This window comes from Simochromis diagramma, unplaced genomic scaffold (genome assembly GCF_900408965.1).
Source record: "Simochromis diagramma unplaced genomic scaffold, fSimDia1.1 OVJJ01000736.1, whole genome shotgun sequence".
NCBI lineage: Eukaryota > Metazoa > Chordata > Actinopteri > Cichliformes > Cichlidae > Simochromis > Simochromis diagramma.
The window spans coordinates 1-20000 of NW_024387516.1; the positions used below are offsets into that span (position 1 = coordinate 1).

Genomic DNA, 20000 nt, shown 5'->3' on the forward strand with positions numbered 1-20000 from the left:
TATAAACAATGTAAACTTACACATTACAGTATCATAAGGTTGCCATGTGCAGTAGCTGCCGCTCCGCCACGAGCGAGCTCACACAGCTTAGATAACTTACTGTAGTTTCTGTCTCATAGCTCAGTGTTTAGTGTCTGAGTGGCTGAACACTCGTGTTTGTGCAGTAGATTAGCCAGCGAAGCATCATCGAACAGTACAGGAGGAGAAACCTGCACGCCGCCCCGCACGCGAACGCCATGTCAGGAAGGACGAAGGTCGCGTTAAAACGGGAACTCTGGGATTAAAGAGGCCTTCAGGGGCTTCGATGGTGTTTGGAGGTTTTGCTGTTTGTGTTTTCGGAACAAGCTGCAGATCCCGCGGCGTTCTCTGGGAAAAGGATCAGCCGCTCTCAACCGTACGGTCGTGACTTTTCTCTGAACAGCTGGGCTGCGACTGAGATTTTTAAAAAGGAATAATTTTTCATGTGAAATTGTCTGAGACGTAAAGACTGACAGAAGTTTTAGATTAAGGGTAAAAGATGTTTAAAAAATCCCACATTAAAATCTCTGAAAACGACCGAACTGTTGTTGAATATTTTGTGCTTCCATTATCTCAAATATTCCAACAACATTTGAATTCTTCTTCATCTTGGATGCATTTCAATAGCATCACATCATCTTCACTAGGCCAGCCACCACGCTGACGCAGTAAACCACAGAGGGACAGAAAGACCAGAGGAGACTCAAAATGATCACAAATACATAAAAAATCAAAGACTAAGAGACTCAAATGACACGAGGGCTTTGATTCAGTGAGTCTATTTGGAGGAAACGAACACAGAACACACTCTGTCAGGTAACTCTCCAAGCGTCCTTGAATGCACCACCAGGAAGTGTTTGTCAGGGGAACAAGGATGTAGTTCCCAAAGGTGTTTCCAGGTGATACTCGCAGAGAAGGAAGGAGAAGCCTCAGGTACGCTGTGGTGCCCAGGAGAATGACAGGTATTCAGGAAATACACGGAGGTGAGAAACTGAAGGGGTGGAGTGTGTGGGTTTTTAAAGCGTTTCCAGCAAACACACCGAGCTGGGAGATTCACACAGCTCTGTAACAAACAAACTAACAGTTCAGGGAAAGCGCTGAGGTATTTCCAGAAAATACACAAGCCTTTGTTTAGTTGTATAGTTCTTAACCCCAGCAAATACACAGAGCCAGGACACAGCTCAGTAGGAAGATTAAATTCTGGTAGTTCAGAGAAAAGCAAGGTGTGAATACCGTTTCCAGCAAATACACAGAGGCTGTGTCCCAATTCAGGGTCTGCACGCTTGAAGTACACATTTCAAGTGCGGTTACGTCACCGCCACGCGACGACAGCTGTCCCAATTCGAAGTGTACTTCAAATGCATACTCCAAATGCGCCGTCGATTTCCCCAAATATCAAGCGTGGTCCGGTGCACGCTTCGTGGTCCCATATATCCCACAATTCATAGCGCGGCGGTGGGTGTGGAGAATTTTGTCGCAAAATACGGCAGAAGGGAGCGGCCGAAGAGGGTTTTTTTTCCAAACTTTATTGAACTTATAAAGCGAACAGTTAGTCATTCCAGTTCAGTTTGTACAGTAGACATGTAAGGCAAATAAGAGTAACAATATACAGTACAATGAAATAAGAAGGATAAATAAATAAAGGATAAGAAAAGAAAAAAAAGGGGGGGGGGAATGTGACAGACTTCATAACAACTTTGTACTTGAAAGTTGTGACAGCTCATTCGTTAAACATTTCTGAATGAATTTCAATCAATGATAAACCTTTTTTATTGGAAGTTAATTTAAGAGAGTTTAAGTAATATTCAATTTCAATCAAAAAACAAATTAAATGATGGGGTTGAGTTTTGAAATTTACATTTATGTATGTGGAATTTCCCTAATAAGATGGAGCGGCCGAAGAGTGAACTGTCAAAAGTACTGAATATGACGTCACTTATTTATGTGCGAATGTTTAATAATTAAAGTCAGTCATATATCCACAAACACAACAAGCTGAAAGTCAGTGATACAGTGGGGCAAAAAAGTATTTAGTCAGCCACCGATTGTGCAAGTTCCCCCACCTAAAATGATGACAGAGGTCAGTAATTTGCACCAGAGGTACACTTCAACTGTGAGAGACAGAATGTGAAAAAAAAATCCATGAATCCACATGGTAGGATTTGTAAAGAATTTATTCGTAAATCAGGGTGGAAAATAAGTATTTGGTCAATAACAAAAATACAACTCAATACTTTGTAACATAACCTTTGTTGGCAATAACAGAGGTCAAACGTTTACTATAGGTCTTTACCAGGTTTGCACACACAGTAGCTGGTATTTTGGCCCATTCCTCCATGCAGATCTTCTCGAGAGCAGTGATGTTTTGGGGCTGTCGCCGAGCAACACGGACTTTCAACTCCCGCCACAGATTTTCTATGGGGTTGAGGTCTGGAGACTGGCTAGGCCACTCCAGGACTTTCAAATGCTTCTTACGGAGCCACTCCTTTGTTGCCCGGGCGGTGTGTTTTGGATCATTGTCATGTTGGAAGACCCAGCCTCGTTTCATCTTCAAAGTTCTCACTGATGGAAGGAGGTTTTGGCTCAAAATCTCACGATACATGGCCCCATTCATTCTGTCCTTAACACGGATCAGTCGTCCTGTCCCCTTGGCAGAAAAACAGCCCCATAGCATGATGTTTCCACCCCCATGCTTCACAGTAGGTATGGTGTTCTTGGGATGCAACTCAGTATTCTTCCTCCAAACACGACGAGTTGAGTTTATACCAAAAAGTTTTTTTTCTTTTTTTTTTTTTTTTTTTTTTTTTTTTTTTTTTTTTTTTGGTTTTTTTTTTTTTTTCATCTGACCACATGACATTCTCCCAATCCTCTGCTGTATCATCCATGTGCTCTCTGGCAAACTTCAGACGGGCCTGGACATGCACTGGCTTCAGCAGCGGAACACGTCTGGCACTGCGGGATTTGATTCCCTGCCGTTGTAGTGTGTTACTGATGGTGACCTTTGTTACTTTGGTCCCAGCTCTCTGCAGGTCATTCACCAGGTCCCCCCGTGTGGTTCTGGGATCTTTGCTCACCGTTCTCATGATCATTTTGACCCCACGGGATGAGATCTTGCGTGGAGCCCCAGATCGAGGGAGATTATCAGTGGTCTTGTATGTCTTCCATTTTCTGATGATTGCTCCCACAGTTGATTTTTTCACACCAAGCTGCTTGCCTATTGTAGATTCACTCTTCCCAGTCTGGTGCAGGTCTACAATACTTTTCCTGGTGTCCTTCGAAAGCTCTTTGGTCTTGGCCATGGCGGAGTTTGGAGTCTGACTGTTTGAGGCTGTGGACAGGTGTCTTTTATACAGATGATGAGTTCAAACAGGTGCCATTCATACAGGTAACGAGTGGGGGACAGAAAAGCTTCTTACAGAAGACGTTACAGGTCTGTGAGAGCCAGAGATTTTCCTTGTTTGAGGTGACCAAATACTTATTTTCCACCCTAATTTACGAATAAATTCTTTACAAATCCTACCATGTGAATTCATGGATTTTTTTTTCACATTCTGTCTCTCACAGTTGAAGTGTACCTCTGGTGCAAATTACTGACCTCTGTCATCATTTTAAGTGGGGGAACTTGCACAATCGGTGGCTGACTAAATACTTTTTTGCCCCACTGTATATATTGTGTATATTATAAAAAAAAAAAAAACACCCAGCACGCCCCTGCGGCGGTTTATCCTTCAAGCTCGGGTCCTCTACCAGAGGCCTGGGAGCTTGAGGGTCCTGCGCAGTATCTTAGCTGTTCCCAGGACTGCGCTCTTCTGGACAGAGATCTCCGATGTTATTCCCGGGATCTGCTGGAGCCACTCGCCTAGCTTGGGAGTCACCGCACCTAGTGCTCCGATTACCACGGGGACCACCGTTACCTTCACCCTCCACATCCTCTCGAGCTCTTCTCTGAGCCCTTGGTATTTCTCCAGCTTCTCGTGTTCCTTCTTCCTGATATTGCTGTCATTCGGAACCGCTACATCGATCACTACGGCCGTCTTCTTCTGTTTGTCTACCACCACTATGTCCGGTTGGTTAGCCACCACCATTTTGTCCGTCTGTATCTGGAAGTCCCACAGGATCTTAGCTCGGTCATTCTCCACCACCCTTGGGGGCATCTCCCATTTTGACCTCGGGACTTCCAGGTTATACTCGGCACAGATGTTCCTGTACACTATGCCGGCCACTTGGTTATGGCGTTCCATGTATGCCTTGCCTGCTAGCATCTTGCACCCTGCTGTTATGTCCTGGATTGTCTCTGGGGCATCTTTACACAGCCTGCACCTGGGGTCTTGCCTGGTGTGATAGACCCCAGCCTCTATGGATCTTGTACTCAGAGCTTGTTCTTGTGCTGCCATGATTAGTGCCTCTGTGCTGTCTTTCAGTCCAGCTTTGTCCAGCCACTGGTAGGATTTCTGGATATCAGCCACCTCCTCTATCTGCCGGTGGTACATACCGTGCAGGGGCCTGTCCTTCCGTGATGGTTCCTCGTCTCCCTCCTCTTTCTTGGGTTTCTGCTGCCTGAGGTATTCACTGAGCACTCGGTCAGTTGGGGCCATCTTCCCAATGTATTCTTGGATGTTCGTTGTCTCATCCTGGACTGTGGTGCTGACACTCACCAGTCCCCGGCCCCCTTCCTTCCGCTTAGCGTACAGCCTCAGGGTGCTGGACTTGGGGTGAAACCCTCCATGCATGGTAAGGAGCTTTCTTGTCTTTATGTCAGTGGCTTCTATCTCCTCCTTTGGCCAGCTTATTACCCCAGCAGGGTACCTGATCACGGGCACCCCCCCGACGCTGATATACAATATATATATATATATATATATATATATATATATATATATATATATATATATATATATATCATATAATCTGACAATACTAATATGGTAAATGGCCTGTATTTACCTCAGGCAGCAGGAATTCTGTGTCAATTCACAGAAAATATCATATCTTTTAAATGTGGAGCTGCTGAAAAAAACAGAAAAACCCCAAAACTTTATTTTTACTTTGTGCTGGTCTCAGAGGCGGTGGCAGCTACAACCGTTAACTGGAACTTATTTCTTGCTGCTTTGACTGAGATTTATATATGTGATGGAGTCCTTCTTGGGCTCTGTGTATTTGCTGGAGAAAGCTGTTTGGTTTGCATTCAGCAGGTTTGTGACACAGTCACCTAATTTCCCTCCATCAGCGCGTGGGCGCTGTTACATAATTAACAGCCACGGCTCGGGACACAGACGTCCTGTTAGAGATAATCAGCAGAGAAAGTAGGTCAGTCTGATCCGGAGCTTCATCACGCTCACCTGTAGCTCATCTTTATCACACCGCTGGTTGCCTGGAAACTTGCTCGGCTTTTAAAATCAGACCGCTGGCTCTCGTTAAGTTTTATCGCTCCAGAGGATCTGACCACCGGAGACAAACCGCAGACCTTCAGGATCAGATCTCACACACACACACCTTGTTTTCATGCATTGTGGGGACATAATGCTTTCCTAGCCGCTTACGCTAACCCTCGCCCTAACCCTAACCATAACCCAACTGCAACCCTGCCACTAAAACCACACTTGTGAGTCTCAAACATGCCTGCATTTGGTCCCTATAAGTTGTAGCGGCGTCCTCACAAAGCTGTGTAACCTGGCACACACACACACACGCTCCCTGCCTGAGAAACAATCAGCAGGCTCGTCGGCTTCATTCATTCCTCGTTTGTGACGACTCAGACCCTGTTACCATGACAACAACGCCTCCTATGGCTTACTCTTGTGTTCATTCAGTCGCCTCCAAAATGCATCTGTGTGAAGTTACTCGTGTGTCTGACCAAGTCTCGGCCTGCACCGCCTCAGCTTCCTGTCTGTGTGACGTCATCCTCACAGGCGCTCACACAGGTGGGATCAGGAGGACACGGGATATTCAATAAATCCCAGATCGGGGGTTCTCTGAACCTAATACGCCACGAAGGTACACGGGAAGCTTTTTATAGACGTTACTCCTGAACTGGAGCAGGAGAGATCTGCAGGGAAGCTGGTCATTCCTTACTTCATCTTCGGCTCGTGTGATTGGTCAGCTGCAGAAGTTGTGGCGTGTTTGAAATGGATCTGTCCAAAGCTTCAGAAGTGTAGCGTTAGAGATCCATCGTGCACTCAGAAGGCAATGCGCTGTAGCTTTAAACCTCGTCATCATTAAAGACTGGATGGTTTAACCGTGGCGATGGCAATTCCACCGCCACAATGGACCCAGCATAGTCTGAATGACCCTGCTGAACTTTGCTGTGGACGTTAAAAAATGAATAACCTCACCAGCAGCATGGCTCAGTGAAGGGAACTGTTTCCCACGGAGTGTGTAATGAATGATCATTTTCACTTCCAGGGTTCCTGCAGGTTCTTCCTGTGGTTATATTCTCTTTTCGGGCCTTAACAGACACCAAAGTTTTAACTGTTTGATGTCTTTTAACCATTTTATCCTCAATCTTCAAGTCACCCAAAGTTCAAGAAACATAAGGCTAAAACAGCTTCCACACACGTCTGTCTCCTCCTTCTTGTGGTCAGACTTTCCACGTTGACTTTGTCTCAGAGTTCAGCGGGACTTTGATCCCGTCAGACTTTCCAAACCGGGTTCTCGAGCCAGCTCCAGGAACCCTCGATGCTTCAAATTGGCAGAGGAAGGGCGTGATGGAGCAGCAGCAGAGCAGAGACAGAACCCAACTGCAGTCACAAAGATGTGGGAGCGGATCCTGCGTCCATCCCAAAATGCTTTAGACGGGAATTCTGTGTTTTCAGTGGATGAGTCAGGAGCGCGCTCCCAGTTTTTAAAAATCTTTTTAGTTTTTATTCTTAAACGTAGGGCTTTAGCTTTGACGAACTTCATGATTGTACCGAGTTCCCACCGCAACCCACATGGATGCGCACGCTCTGAGTCAGCTGCACACACACACACTCGGCTGCATGATAAAAACATGATTATCTCCTCCTGCAGCAGTCATGCGCTCTCACTTCCTGTCTGCGTGTTTTTACTGAGGTCGTGTGGAGGTCGAGCATAAAAACATGGAACTGCGACTGCAGAGCGTTTGTTTCCAGGAGCTGCTCAGTCCCTCGTCGATGTTGCCCTTCCTGCCTCCCGTCTCACGGGCCTCCCTGCAGCGCTCAGGCCGCCAGGGTGAAACCGCAGGTCAGGTGTCTGTTCCGGCGCTGAGCCGTCTCCGTGCACACGCATGCAGGTTATTGTGATTATGTGATGGCCTGCAGAGGAAGCACAGAGGCAGAAACAGGCTGACACAGCTCTGTGGGAACGTTTTATTACATCCAGTAACGACACCTGTGTCCTCTAATTCGTGTCTGTGAGGCCAACGAGGGAAAATGTGCGTTTGTTTTATATGAAACAATAACACGGACATTCTGTTTATTATGGGATGCTGCAGCCCGACGTTTGTGGTGACCGCAGGCTGTAAAACAAGTGTTTCCCCATCAGCATTTTCAAGCTCGTCCTCTGGGGTTGGGAGGATTATCCTGCAAATGTCGTCTTTCAGCGCGTTCCTGTGTAGTCGTAAGAGTGCTCGTTCATACCTGACGGCGTCATACAGACGAGACACCACACTCGTTTGCACAGACGTCGCACACACGGGACTAATTGATGGTGGTTAAGGTTAGAGTTTGGGCCTTTTTAGAGAACTGTAGCCTGTTTGCACATGGTGATGTGGACAGGGGCAAGCACTGCCTGCTAGCTGCAGTGTGTACAGGAACATTGTTCTGAAAGGAGGAAAACTGTCTTCCATCTGAAGGCCACCAGATGACGCTAGCTATGGTTGCAAAAAGATTTCTGGTCCTCTTGAGGATTACGTGATGTTAACATATCTGCCGTTTTGGATGTGTGACAATCCTGTAAGATCGAGTGAGTGAAGCCTCAGTCACACAGGTCTAGAGACCGGTCTGCAACCGTCTGGTGACCTCCAGTCGTGGGAGAAAAATCTGTATTTCCTGGCTGATTGCGAGTGGTTGCTGGAGTTTGATGGCAGTTGGTGGGAAAATTGTTGCTCAAGTCTCACAGGTCTACAGATTGATCAGGGAGCTCCTGGCAACCACTGATATTCCCCAGTATTCCCCAACTGATTGGCAACAACTTCCATGTGATTTCACTGATTGCTAGCATGCTGCTCCAGTCACAGCTTGAATGGAAGAGATGAACTTAAACACCAATCAGCTGCAGTGAAGCTGTGAAAAGTTCTAATTGGTAAGTAATTAAACAGTGAGAAACATCTTCGTGGTCACGTCCAGGTTTTAGGAACCAAGGTGACGACAATTGTGGAAATGTTCATCTCAGAACAGACTCCGGGACATCATGAGTGTTACATCTGTCTCTGAGGACTGACTCATGTTTGGAGCCTCCAGTGGACATTAGAGGAACTGCAGCTTTTGGCATTTCTACATTGTCATCATTTATTTATTTATTGAGAGGTCACTGCTGAATCAATAACCAGCGCTTGTGCACATTAGTGAGGATGAGAAGATAGATGGAGTAATAATATATCTGCAAAGGTACGATTACAGTCACTTTATCCTCCAGCTGGCTGAACAGAATATTGCAAATGTAGCAAATAGTGAAAAAGTGAGACACGTGTTGAGGACGGATAGCCGGATATGGACAGAAGGAGGACAGGGGAATGTCAGTAAGCCAGCCAAACACATCAGTAATACGTGAATCACCACAGACCCTCCACTCTGAACGAGACGTTTGGTGTCAGTTTCTGCTCTGATGTCCTCTGGACAGCATTTGAAACCTGTTTTGGTCTCTGAAACAAGGTGAAGCGACTTATTGTCTCCTTGTCCATATGGTGAGAGCAGAGATCAGTGTGGAGTCTCGGGGTGATGGGTTTATGGAGCAGCGGAGCTTCTCAAGCTGAATAGAAACTTGATATTTGTGTGTTTGTGAGCTGCTGGCCTCGTTACGTCGGGATAAAGTGGAACTACACACGATCTCACCCACGTCCAGAAAGAACAAACATTAAACATGACGAGCTCTAAATAAGATTTCATTTTCCCCTGCAGGTCTTCCCTATGGCTGGGAGGAAGCTTACACTGCAGATGGAGTGAAATACTACATCAAGTAAGAGTGTTTTCACACCTTCATGGGCTGAATAACCTCATACAGGGATTGTGTTGTTGGGCTTGTAATTACAAGTTCAAATATTCAAATATCACATTATGTCCAAAACTATATCCAGGACTATAACGCTGGATGATAACGATGGATCTGCTGTAAGCCTCTTTCAGATGGGATTAACAGAACGAGGCGCTGGATAAAGATTCCCCACAGTCCCTGAAAATTCAGCCGTCCAACTCTGGATTTATGGGATAATTACAGAGTACAGTCTGTAATGATCTGAACATCAGAGCACAAAGATGATACTGACGCTGATCGGTTTCAGTTAATAATACGGATCCTGGAAGTAAATGGAAATAACAATGTGACTGTATTTACCTACAATCACTTCACTGTAGATGTTTTGAATTTGAGTCACTGTAAGGTTTCAGAGGAGTTACGGCGTACCTGCAGAGCTCGCTGTGAAACAGGAAGTTCACATTAGTCAAACTTTAAATCTCATTTTGCTGCCAGAAGACACTTCGTAGTTTTCACTTCACAAAACAGCTCCTGTAGGAGGAGTCAGTTTCAGGCGATCGATAACGCTGAACAAGCTGCTTTTTCTCTGTTTCGACAGTCACGTGACCCAGACGACCTCATGGAGCCCTCCCGGGTCGAGCGGCGGCGCCCCGGAGCTGACGCCTCCACCTCAGGAGACTTCAGAGGTGGGGGAAGGGTGTGATGGAGAGGCGGTGAAGCAGAGACAGAACCCGACCGCAGAGATGAAGATGTAGGAGCCGATTCGCCATCCATCCCCAATTCCTCCATCATTACTGCAGTAATGTGACACTTATATTTATATACATTTATAGCTGTTATAAAGCAATTCAACGTGTAAATGTATGTCTGCGAGCAAACATCATTTCAGGGTTACTAACAAGAGCCCGGCGGGCTCGTCGTTGAGCTAGTGTCAACATTTAAACAGCAAGAAAGTGAAGAGACACCCTTCATGTTAGCACTGACGACGCACAGTTTCTCCATCAGAGGGCGTTCGTCGATGTTTTAAGCTGCACTGGCATATTTTCTTAAAAAGAACTCATAAATAAAGACACATAACAAATAAGATATTTGTTTCACGCGTGTTACTCGTGCAGCAGGAGTAACGACTAGCCATTAGCTTTAATGTGCAAAAAGCGCCAGCTTTATGTTCTGGGCGGAGCTTCAGTTTACATTTCGGTGCATCGTTGGCACGTGATGTTAGCCAAGCTACAGTCAGCGCCGACTCATGACTTAAGCAACACGACTTCCTGAAAGTCAACCGCCTCCTCTGCTCACTTCCTGTTACATATTTCCTGTTCCTGTCGTATAAACTATAAACTATAAAACATCTATGTGTCCTTTAAAACATGTATTAGCAAACAGGCTAACGAGATAAAAGCTCTGCATTTCACTAATGTTGCAGGTTTTTTGCACTGGTGACTCAGAAGCATTTGTCCCACGGACCTGCATTAGAAAGCTTTGTGGTCTCTGACATGAACACAAAGACATTTAGGTTCAACTTTCACGCCCTGAGTCGTGTCTGCAGGTGTCTGTTTGTTTTACTGCCGTGTAAAACGTTCTCTGAGCCTCGGCAGCGCCTCACTCACCATGATGGAAAAACTGAAAGCACTTTAGTTTCTGTAAAGGTCGCGTCATTCTCTCCAGAAAACATCTTCATGCATTAAAAACGGAGAATTATGAAGGTCTGAGGATTCTGGGAATGTAATTTGTCTCTATTCAGTGTGAGCGCAGTTCTTTCTTGACCACTTCAGCCCGTCTCGACTCTCCTTCATTATGTTTTAAATTGCTGCAGCGCTCCTCTGCCTCCTTTTTTTGTCCCTGCTCAGTTTCCGGCCTTTTCTCTCGTCGCGGAGAGCCTCGCCGAGCGCTCGATATGCTTTTATTCCCAGCAACAGGAAGGTTTTGTCAGTGGATGCTGAGAGCTCAGCTAATCTGAGAAGGTCGACATTCCTGCTTCTGAATTGTCCTTCAGGGTCACTGTGAAGTTTGCTGCCACAAACTTGTTCAAACTAACAGGAAGTGTTTTTTCTGGCTGCAGCCGCTCGCACGGCAGCCTGAAAGGGAACATCAGAGGATCAAAACAATCGATCAGATGGAGAACAGACGGACAAAAGGCGGCTCTGCACGAGTTAAACAACAGCGGTGACTCCATACGTCAAACCAGCAGTTTTTATTCGCTCACTGCTGTCTGACAGCAACAAAAAGTTTATATGAAGTACTTAGTTTCACTCTGATAGCGACGACGTTGACCAGCTGGCTTAGCTAGGCTACATTATCAGTTTGGAATATTAAAGTGATTTAAATGAACTCTTCTGCATGACTAAAAGGATGGTGGCTGCTGAACACCAGAGTCACGTTTGGCATCACTGCAGTCGTCTTTCTTTTGGTCATGCGATAACGACAGCCTAGCTGCAGGACACCGGCCCTCGAGGCCTGGACTTCCCCTCTCCAGGTCTAAAGTCAGTCAGGTCAGGGTCCCCAATAGGTGGACCTTGGTCCAGATCTGGGTCTGGACGCAGCTCTATATGGACTCGGAGCTATAACTAGATTGTTTTTTCTAGATTTTTGTTTTGCTCAAGTTCGCTCGTACACGTGTTTTGTGTTGTTTCTACAATGGTCACACACCAGTGACGTGCGTTCTAACTCATCCCACATGACATCTTTTAGCCAATCAAATCATTTCCTCAGATTCGTCTGTGAGGAGAGCGGAGGGCTCACAGCTGATGGTGTTTTCATGTACATGTAGTTAAACTACACCTTAATCTGCAGACAGCTGTTCCTAATATAAAAGAAGATTATTTCAATATGACGCTGTTATGATGAAAACCTCTGGGTCACTGTGAAAATAAATAATAAACGTAGTTGAGATGTTATTGAATTGTACGTCTTTCTCTTCATGACTTCAGGTTATAGTGAATTAAAACACACGCAGGTGTTTGTTGACATTTTGTTTAAAGTTGAATTAAATTTCCACCAAAGCCGCGAGTCAAGAAGACGAGAATTCAGGCAGCCAAGAGACGGGACAACAACAAAAACGGAAGAAAAGTAACCAAGAAAAATCTTTAAATTTTTCATCAGGAGTTGGTAATAAAAAGGGAGAAACACATAAAAACAGATTTACTGTAACTTCCTGTGAACGTGAAGACTCGTCATGTTCGTGTGGTGGGATGTGAGACAATCACAAAGCATGAATGAAACGCCGGAATGATTTCACCGCTGTGCCGTCCCACATGCTGCTTTATTATTGGACTGCGGAGCATTATGTCATCGCTGTGGATCGATACTCGCGCGCTGTCTTTCTATTTCACGCTGGACTCTATGCTTTGATTCTTCTGCAGGATAATGAGTTTAATTAGAGTGAAGATGTGATTGGGCGAGTCGTGTGTTGCATACGGATGTGTGTGTTCATCACCCGTGGAGTGCACGAATGTGCCGCCGTGTGAGCTGAATGGCAGTATTTATAGTGCATGCGAGGCCCGAGCCAATAATCTTCCTGCCTCGGGCTCAAGCTTCGATTCCAGCTCAGTGCAGCTCTGAATATGTGCTGCTGCTGCAAACAGTAATAATGTGAAACATGCACATAACAGTAGCTAAACACGGCCTGATGCTCGACAGCCCTGCTGCTCGGGTTCAGACTCGTTTCTGGACTCGGGCAGGTTTACGGTCTCATCTACTTCCTGCTTCCTTCCATCAAAGTTCTCCGTCTCTGCTCCATCACATATTTCTCTTCCTCTTCTGTCTTTGTCTCAGCTTTCTTACACTGCACTCCTGAAATGGATCAGCCATTTGTTCAGTCTGTGCATCCTCCCTCTGAGGCCCGGAGCTCGCCTCCACTGCAGGCCTTGTTTGTGGCTCAGTTTTAATAGTTCTCTGTAAACAACAGCACGCTCATATAATCCTGCTGCACGGCTGAAATTCTGCTTTACATAACCAAAGCTGGCCTGAATGGAGCGCTGACCTGCTGGTACCTTGTAAGACTCATCATCACTGATGTTATTAAGCAGGCCAATCTAACTGATCTGTTTGGGCCCGGCTTTCTAATCCATGCCTGACTGAGAGGTTGATGCAATCTGTGACCTCTCAGCATCCAGGTTGAGGCTTTGCAGGTTGTGTAACGTCAAATTTGGTTGTAAACTGTTGGGACAAAAGCAAAGAGGAGACCTGCGCATGCACACGTACACTGCAGCGTAGCTGATGTGGGAACAAAACAAGGCGATCACAATTAGCAGTTCCTGGAAATCCTGGAGACAAAATCAGTACCTGACCCACCATCAAACCTGCAGTTCCTCTGACGTCCAGCAGGAGTCAATCCCCAAACGCTCACACTACAGCAGTAATAAACATGTTTACTGTATAAAGACGTGAAGTTTGCATTATTGGGGGCGTGTCCTGATTGACTGACAGGTGGATGGTGACACAGGCAGCTGTAGCGGCCAGCTTCACCTGAACATTTTTAATGACTGTAGTAACAGAGCTGAAGGCTGTTATTTAGCATTAAATACCAATTTATAGATACGGTTGTGTCTGTTTGCCTCCACGCAGGGTTTTCAGCCTACGCACACACGCTGTAATGCGGTCTCTAGAATCACAGCTGCTCTCACTTCTGTACAATCAGACTCAGAATCAGAATCAGAATCAGAAAGGGTTTTATTGCCAAATGTTGAGCAGGTTTACAACATTAGGAAATTGCTGCAGTGCTTCAGTGCAAACATACTGTCATAAATTGCGCTTAAATAGACATGAAAAAATAAAAGTAAGAATAAGAATTAAAAGTGCTACGTAGAAAGATATATGCATGAGATATACATGAGATATATACATCGATTGATTGATCGATTGATCCAAGACTCAGAGGAGTCGCCCCCTGCTGGACACCAGAGAGCGCACAGGGTTAGCTTTGTCGAATTTTCATAAATCAGTCCGTGTGGGCTCTAACACTTTGTTATGAAGGTGTTAGTGTTGATCAGTGCAGCTTTAGGCTGTTTGAAAACGCATCGTTTTCTCTCCGTTTGGCCTCCCGTCCTCACTGAGGCTGCGTTTCCCCAAGGAAAACGCAGCGTTTTGAAAACGTTCAGAAAACGAATACATCTGAAGACAGTGCTTTCCTGTCGCAGTGTGGACAGTGAAAACGGAGACTTTCTAAAACGATGACGCATGTTCGTCATGTGATGCAGTCATGTGATGCAGTCATGTGACCAATTAAACTAAGATAGTGGAGGGTATTACAAAGCAGTTGTTTTGTTTGACAGCCGTATTAAAGATTAATATCAGTGTGTACGTGCTCCAGAGAGCTTTTCTTCAAATTATTTAATTCTCACTCGCGTTTGCAACTTTGTACTTTTGTGTTACTCGCAGCAACAACTCCACTTCATTGTTAGTCCGTTTTAAAAACTCGCTGCTTTTCCTCGACATTTTGCCGGAAAGTAAATAACGCATGCGGAGGACTGGAACGTAAGCGTTTTCAGACGTTTCAATGTGGACGCACAACTAGTGTGGACGCGGAGCGTTTTCAGACGAAAACGCCGTTCTCAAATCTATCCGGGCCAGTGTGGACGTAGTCATTGGCTGTATCCCAACTCAGGGTCTGCAGCCTTAAAGGCCGCATTTTAAGGCCGATTACATCACAGCGACGCGACGAAGGCTGTCCCAATTCGAAGGCTGCTCGAAATGCAGCCCTCAAATGCGTCCTTCATTTCCCTGAATTTTAAGGACATGGCGGTGTAGACTTCGTGGCCCAACATATCCCAGAATGCATAGCGCAGCGGTGGGTGTGGATAATTTTGTCGGAAAAAAACGGCAGATGAGGGGCGCCTGAAGAGTACACTTTAAGTACTGAATATTATGTCACTTATTTATGTGCAAATGTTTAATAACGAAGAACATTAAAACATTACTGTTGGCCACATGTCGGCAAAGTTATGTGACATTAGTGACGTTTGTACTAACTTGGTTTTAAAGCCTTTACTTTAAAATATACGCCGTTCAATAGCTGAGCTTAATCTAACAGAGAATGATCAAAGCTCATGTAGAAACAAACAAACAAATGAACAAAATATTTTCTCCTTCATTTCTGTCAAACACAGCTGTATGACACGTTTCCAGCTGTTAGTATCATGGTTGCTAGGCAACCTGGGCAGCGCAACGGAGGCTAGACCGTCCCATTTCACAAGCCTCGCACTTCCGGCCTTAGCGGTCTTTGAGTACACGGCCCTTGAGGACCGTTAAGGCTGCGTACTTTAAGGCTGCAGACCCTGAATTGGGATACAGCCTTAATATGCAGCCTGAAGGTGTCCTCAGCAGGTGTGTTAGCGAGGCGCTCACAGGTGCAGCGTGCGTGTTAATGGGATGAGTCAGAACCGTGTTTGGCCCAGTCCCCGCTCTGAAGCAGGCGTGTCTCGCCGCTGCCCTACTTTCCTCTCAAAAAGGTCATCACAACATCCCCATCCTTTAACAAACGCTGTTGCTAGGAGCTTTAATGAGAGCGAGGCTGAGAGGGGTTTGTTGTTTGTTCTGTCCACCGTCACATATGGCTGCATGTTAGACGAGCTTCACATCAGATCAGGCCTCACGAGGCTCCAAAGTCCAGGACACAAGAAATCACTTTCTGATGCTGTTCATGGTGGTCAGAGAGAAACCACAACACTGACTCCCTATGGGCACCAGCTGGCAACAGTGGGGAGGAAGAACAGTCCTTTGTCTGTGAAGGTTCTCAGTCATCCAGGTCATCGTAGTCAAAGGAGCTTGCAAAGAAAAGCGTCTGGACTTCTTTAAGTTGCTTGAAGACGTTTCACCTCTCATCCGAAAAGCTTCTTCAGTTCTAAGGTCAAATGGTGGAGAGTCCCAGATATAACCTAGTGGGAGTTTCCCCCCACAGAGGGACAAAAGGACCCCCTGATGATCCTCTAATCGCCTGGGCCAAGGTGTGAAACTGTGTCTTCAAGCAACTTAAAGAAGTCCAGACGCTTTTCTTTGCAAGCTCCTTTGACGACAAGAACAGTCCTACTCTTTCGAGATGTCCCTACATGTGCCACGACTGTCCTATGTGCTCGTCTCATCTCTTTTTTCATCTCCTCTGAAGAAGAATCTGCTCTCCTCTTTTCCTTCCTTCCCTCCCTCCATTCTTCCTTTCTCACTTCCTTCCTTCGTTCCACCCACACCTAACCATCCACAGACAGACATGAAGCTGTGTTAAAGCTGCGTGAATAAAGTGACAGAAGGGTGTTCAGGGTTTAGGTCTGGGCTCTGAAGCTGCAGCCTGGTTGGAGCAGGGACCTGTGTGAGGGGTCTGCAGGTCTGAGCGGAGCAATCGTGTTCTTCAAACCTGAACCAATCAGTGCGGAGCCCTGAGCGACCCTGCTTCTCCAAACACCTCACCGTCACATATATCACTGAAGCTCATTACGTGTTTGCAGGTTTGAGTCCGGAGACGTTTCCCTCACTGAAACGTTTCATCTGACATTTTTAATGTCTTAAACTCTCTCTGCTTCCTCATTTCCTTCCTCCCTCCCTCATCTTGTCTCCTCCTTGGGCTGCGTTTGTTTTTCTCTATCTGAAGCACGCCAGGTTCCACGTGACTGAGCCACAGAGGGGCGGGGAGGAGGGGGAGAAGAGCGGGACACGGCGGGCTCTCATTGGACAAAAGTAGGTCAAGCCGGCCCACTCACGTGACCCAGCATACCTCTGCAGGCTGTGTGTGTGTGAATTTTAAAGGAAGCAGATTTCACAAGAATAAAAAGGCCTGAATGAAGGTTTCAGGGATAAAATGTCAGCACGTCTGCAGATCACGAAGGTTTAACTGCTGAGAGCAGAGAGAAGTTTAAACTCCACGAGAGACAAAAACACCTTCAGGGTTTGGTTGTTCCTGGAAGTTTCTGGATGTTTAGTCTGCAGATCAGAAACATTAAGAGATCAACCAGACGCAGCTCGCTCAGAATGAGCGTTAATGGAAAGAAACAGACAGAAGTGCTGCCCACATGAGCGCGACTCAGGGATGACACGGACCAGGAAGTAAAGTGAAGCAGGAAACACTGAACAAAACAAGAACTGAACCAATAAACATCCAAGAATCAACACTGATCGCACACACACTACACACTGGAATATTCTCCCATGTTGCTTGTCTGTGTTGTATTCTGTTACGTGTGATGATATCTGTTGTTAACCATTCCTCGCCGTCAGTCCCCTGACCGTGGTCGGGAGACACGAGGGGAGATGCTTCCTCCAGGGCCGAAGTTTGTCCTCCTTCGGGGTTAACTCCCTTCACTTTTGTGGAGTAGTGAGGCGGACAGAAATCAGCCGAGGCACCGGAGAGTACTGAAGAGATGAGGCTTTAATAACAGTACTGCACACTTCGAAAACACACAGCCTGTATCCCGTTAGAACGCTGCTCCCGGTCGCCCTCTCTACCCATGACACACTCTCTCCACGTTTCTCTCTTTCGCTCCCCGCGTTTCCTTCACGCGCATGCTCACACACACATCACATACACTCCTTACTGCACCCAGTCACACACAAGACGGCAATTCCCGCAACACTGTGCATTCCTGGATTATCCTTTGTGTTACACTTTTTGATGGTTTTTTTCCTCGCTACCTAGCCTGACCTGTCTCCCCAATGTGATGTTTGTGTATTGTATGTACGGTCGGCAAGGTCTGTCATCTCGGGTGTGGGCAACTGCAACTGACAAATAAAAGCTCTCTCTCATCTCATCCTCGCCATTCGGCGTCGTTGCGGGCTGCGTCCACCTGACCCGTAGTTACGATGTGAATTTCATGTGACGTGGAAGCGTTAGGAGCGGTTTGTGGTTAGGTCGGAAGTTTAAACGTAGATTTCCCGCTGAGGCATAACTCAGGCGGTCGGCTGGATGTCGTCGTGCTGTCGGCGACCGCAAAATAAGAGGAAAACTATTACATCAGCAGCACTACAGGTTTCACCTCTCTTAAACCTACAGGGCGCCTTGTAGTTCACTGAGGGTGAACTCACTGTAGGACAGTGAGCTGCTTTCAGCCTAAGTCCTCAGGTGAACCTCAGCTCCGACCACGCCCTCTTTTTTCACCTTCAGAGCAAAAACTTTCCACAGGTTTCAGAAAATCACAGAGATTTTTCACTTCACTTCCAACAGGGAAAACACTCTCACCATGAAGCTGTCGCTGCGCAGGAAGCATGCGCAGTACGCTCAGCAAAGGTGTGTGTGTGTGAGAGAGAGAGAGAGCGGGGCGGGGTTATGGCTCCAGCTCTGACGTCAGCAGTCCTCCGTTCTCACACATGGACTCGGTGCTCTGTCCGCAGCCCGGTCAGGCACCGCCGCACGCGCACGCAGCAGGTCGTGTGTGCTGAGAGCAGCAACTTTTATTCTGAAAGGATTCCTTTCCGCGTGGACGTGAGGCCACAACGCGAGGACAGCGCTCACCTTACCGTGTCACACCTGCGGCTCTGCTCGGCTCGTTTCCCCAGACTGAAGTCCCGATGCAAGGAGGCGTGATGGAGAAGATTTCCCGACACCCCGGCCCGCTCACCCCGCTCAGCCCGCTCAGCCCGGGCTTCCTGCCCATGGCCACGCACGGAGTGCTCAAGTCGCTGCTGGAGAACCCAGTGAAGCTGCCGCTGCAGCACGAAGGTGAAGTGTGTGTGTGTGTGTGTGTCACATTTAAACTGTGCGTCAGCAGCAAAGTTTCCACAGCAGGAGAAGAAAGAAGAGTCCGTATCTGCCGAGGTCACACTCGCACCGTGACAAACAAGCACCTGCAAACACACCTCTGCCTGTGTGTGGGGCAATAATTTAATTTGAGGTGTGTGTCAGACTCGCTTCTCACGCAGAGCAGTTCGCAAACACGGAGGTCACAAGTGCAAATTCCCCGCGAGGAACCGGGGACGATTCTGCCAACCAGACTCTGTGTCATTTTTGGAGGATTTTAGGAAAGCGGCCCCGTGCTGCGCCCAGCTGTGAACTTCTGTTTTTCATGTTGCATAACAAGCGTCTGAATGTTACCCGGCTCGGGCTGATCGTTCATAATTCAAAGAGTGATCGGAAAATATCGATATTCTCCTTCAGATGCTTCTTTTCTGCAGCCAGCTGCCCGAAAGTCAAATATGTGAACGCGCCATGAGACACGTCTCCTGTCACTGCACGCAGGTCCTGTTCCTCTGGCCTGTACGTGATGTTTATAACATGTTTATGAGTTTGTATCGTCAGGTGTAGACGTGAGCTCCGATCAGTGATCATTGTCCTTTAATCGACGTCATGACCTCCAGGTTTACCTGACACTTATGATTCCGATTAGAATCCATGTTGGAAGCGTCCTTTAATATAAAGACACAGAAGAAAATATTCCAGAGCTCAGTTTTCTTGTTTCTTCACATCTCAGATGTTTTAGTAAGTTATTACTGAAGCTCAGGTAATGAGTCACCTGTGTGTGCTCGTCCTGATGGACTCTGTTGGGCTTTGTGTGTGTCCGTGATTGGACTTTATCCACCCTCTCAGTTAATAACAAGGACTTTATTGAGAGCGCCGTGCAGCTGCTGGTTCAGGCCGTCAGAGTTCGGAGTATTTGGGGGTTTGAGGCTGTCGTCTCGCCCGTGTTTGGTTTCTTGTGGTCACGCTGAACCATCCTGACCTTGGCGGTCTGAGCCTGCTAAACAAGTTTTTGCTCTGGAGACGTGTCAGGCTGCGAGGGCGATGAAGTAAGTACAGCTTCCCCCGTCATTATATCTGCATCACCTTTTCCTGTTTGGAGGTTTTTAAATGATGACCTGAAACACCATGAACGATGACTCAGATTTCTACTTTTTGTTGAAGTTCACATGAAAAAAGTTTA

At 46.6% G+C, this 20000-nt stretch overlaps 1 protein-coding gene and 1 pseudogene across 3 annotated transcripts; both read left to right on the plus strand.

The window, feature by feature from the left end:
- The first annotated feature begins 723 nt into the window (after positions 1-723).
- On the plus strand, positions 724-10251 carry LOC120725839 (transcriptional coactivator YAP1-A-like). Of its 3 annotated transcripts, none has more exons than XR_005694240.1 (3): positions 724-980; positions 9093-9150; positions 9764-10251. XR_005694240.1 is itself a non-coding variant. In XM_040018883.1 (3 exons), the coding sequence occupies exons 1-3, from the start codon at positions 974-976 to the stop codon at positions 9918-9920; spliced, it is 243 nt and encodes an 80-aa protein (XP_039874817.1). In that variant the 5' UTR covers positions 748-973; the 3' UTR covers positions 9921-10251. The 3 variants fall into 3 exon arrangements, 2 of the variants coding, with proteins under 2 accessions (XP_039874817.1, XP_039874816.1); XM_040018883.1 differs by having other exon boundaries at positions 748-1001; XM_040018882.1 differs by lacking the exon at positions 724-980 and adding an exon at positions 6455-7218.
- A 7895-nt stretch (positions 10252-18146) lies between these two features.
- The window catches only part of LOC120725838, a 5467-nt pseudogene continuing 3613 nt past the window's right edge, over positions 18147-20000 (plus strand).

Excerpts from the sequence above, each read along its gene's own strand:
- LOC120725839 (XM_040018882.1), top strand. The coding sequence starts at position 7,095 with ATGGAACTGCGACTGCAGAGCGTTTGTTTCCAGGAGCTGCTCAGTCCC. Across the intron at positions 7,219-9,092 it reads CCGCCAGGGTGAAACCGCAG|GTCTTCCCTATGGCTGGGAG; the intron begins GTCAGGTGTCTG and ends TTTCCCCTGCAG. Across the intron at positions 9,151-9,763 it reads GGAGTGAAATACTACATCAA|TCACGTGACCCAGACGACCT; the intron begins GTAAGAGTGTTT and ends CTGTTTCGACAG.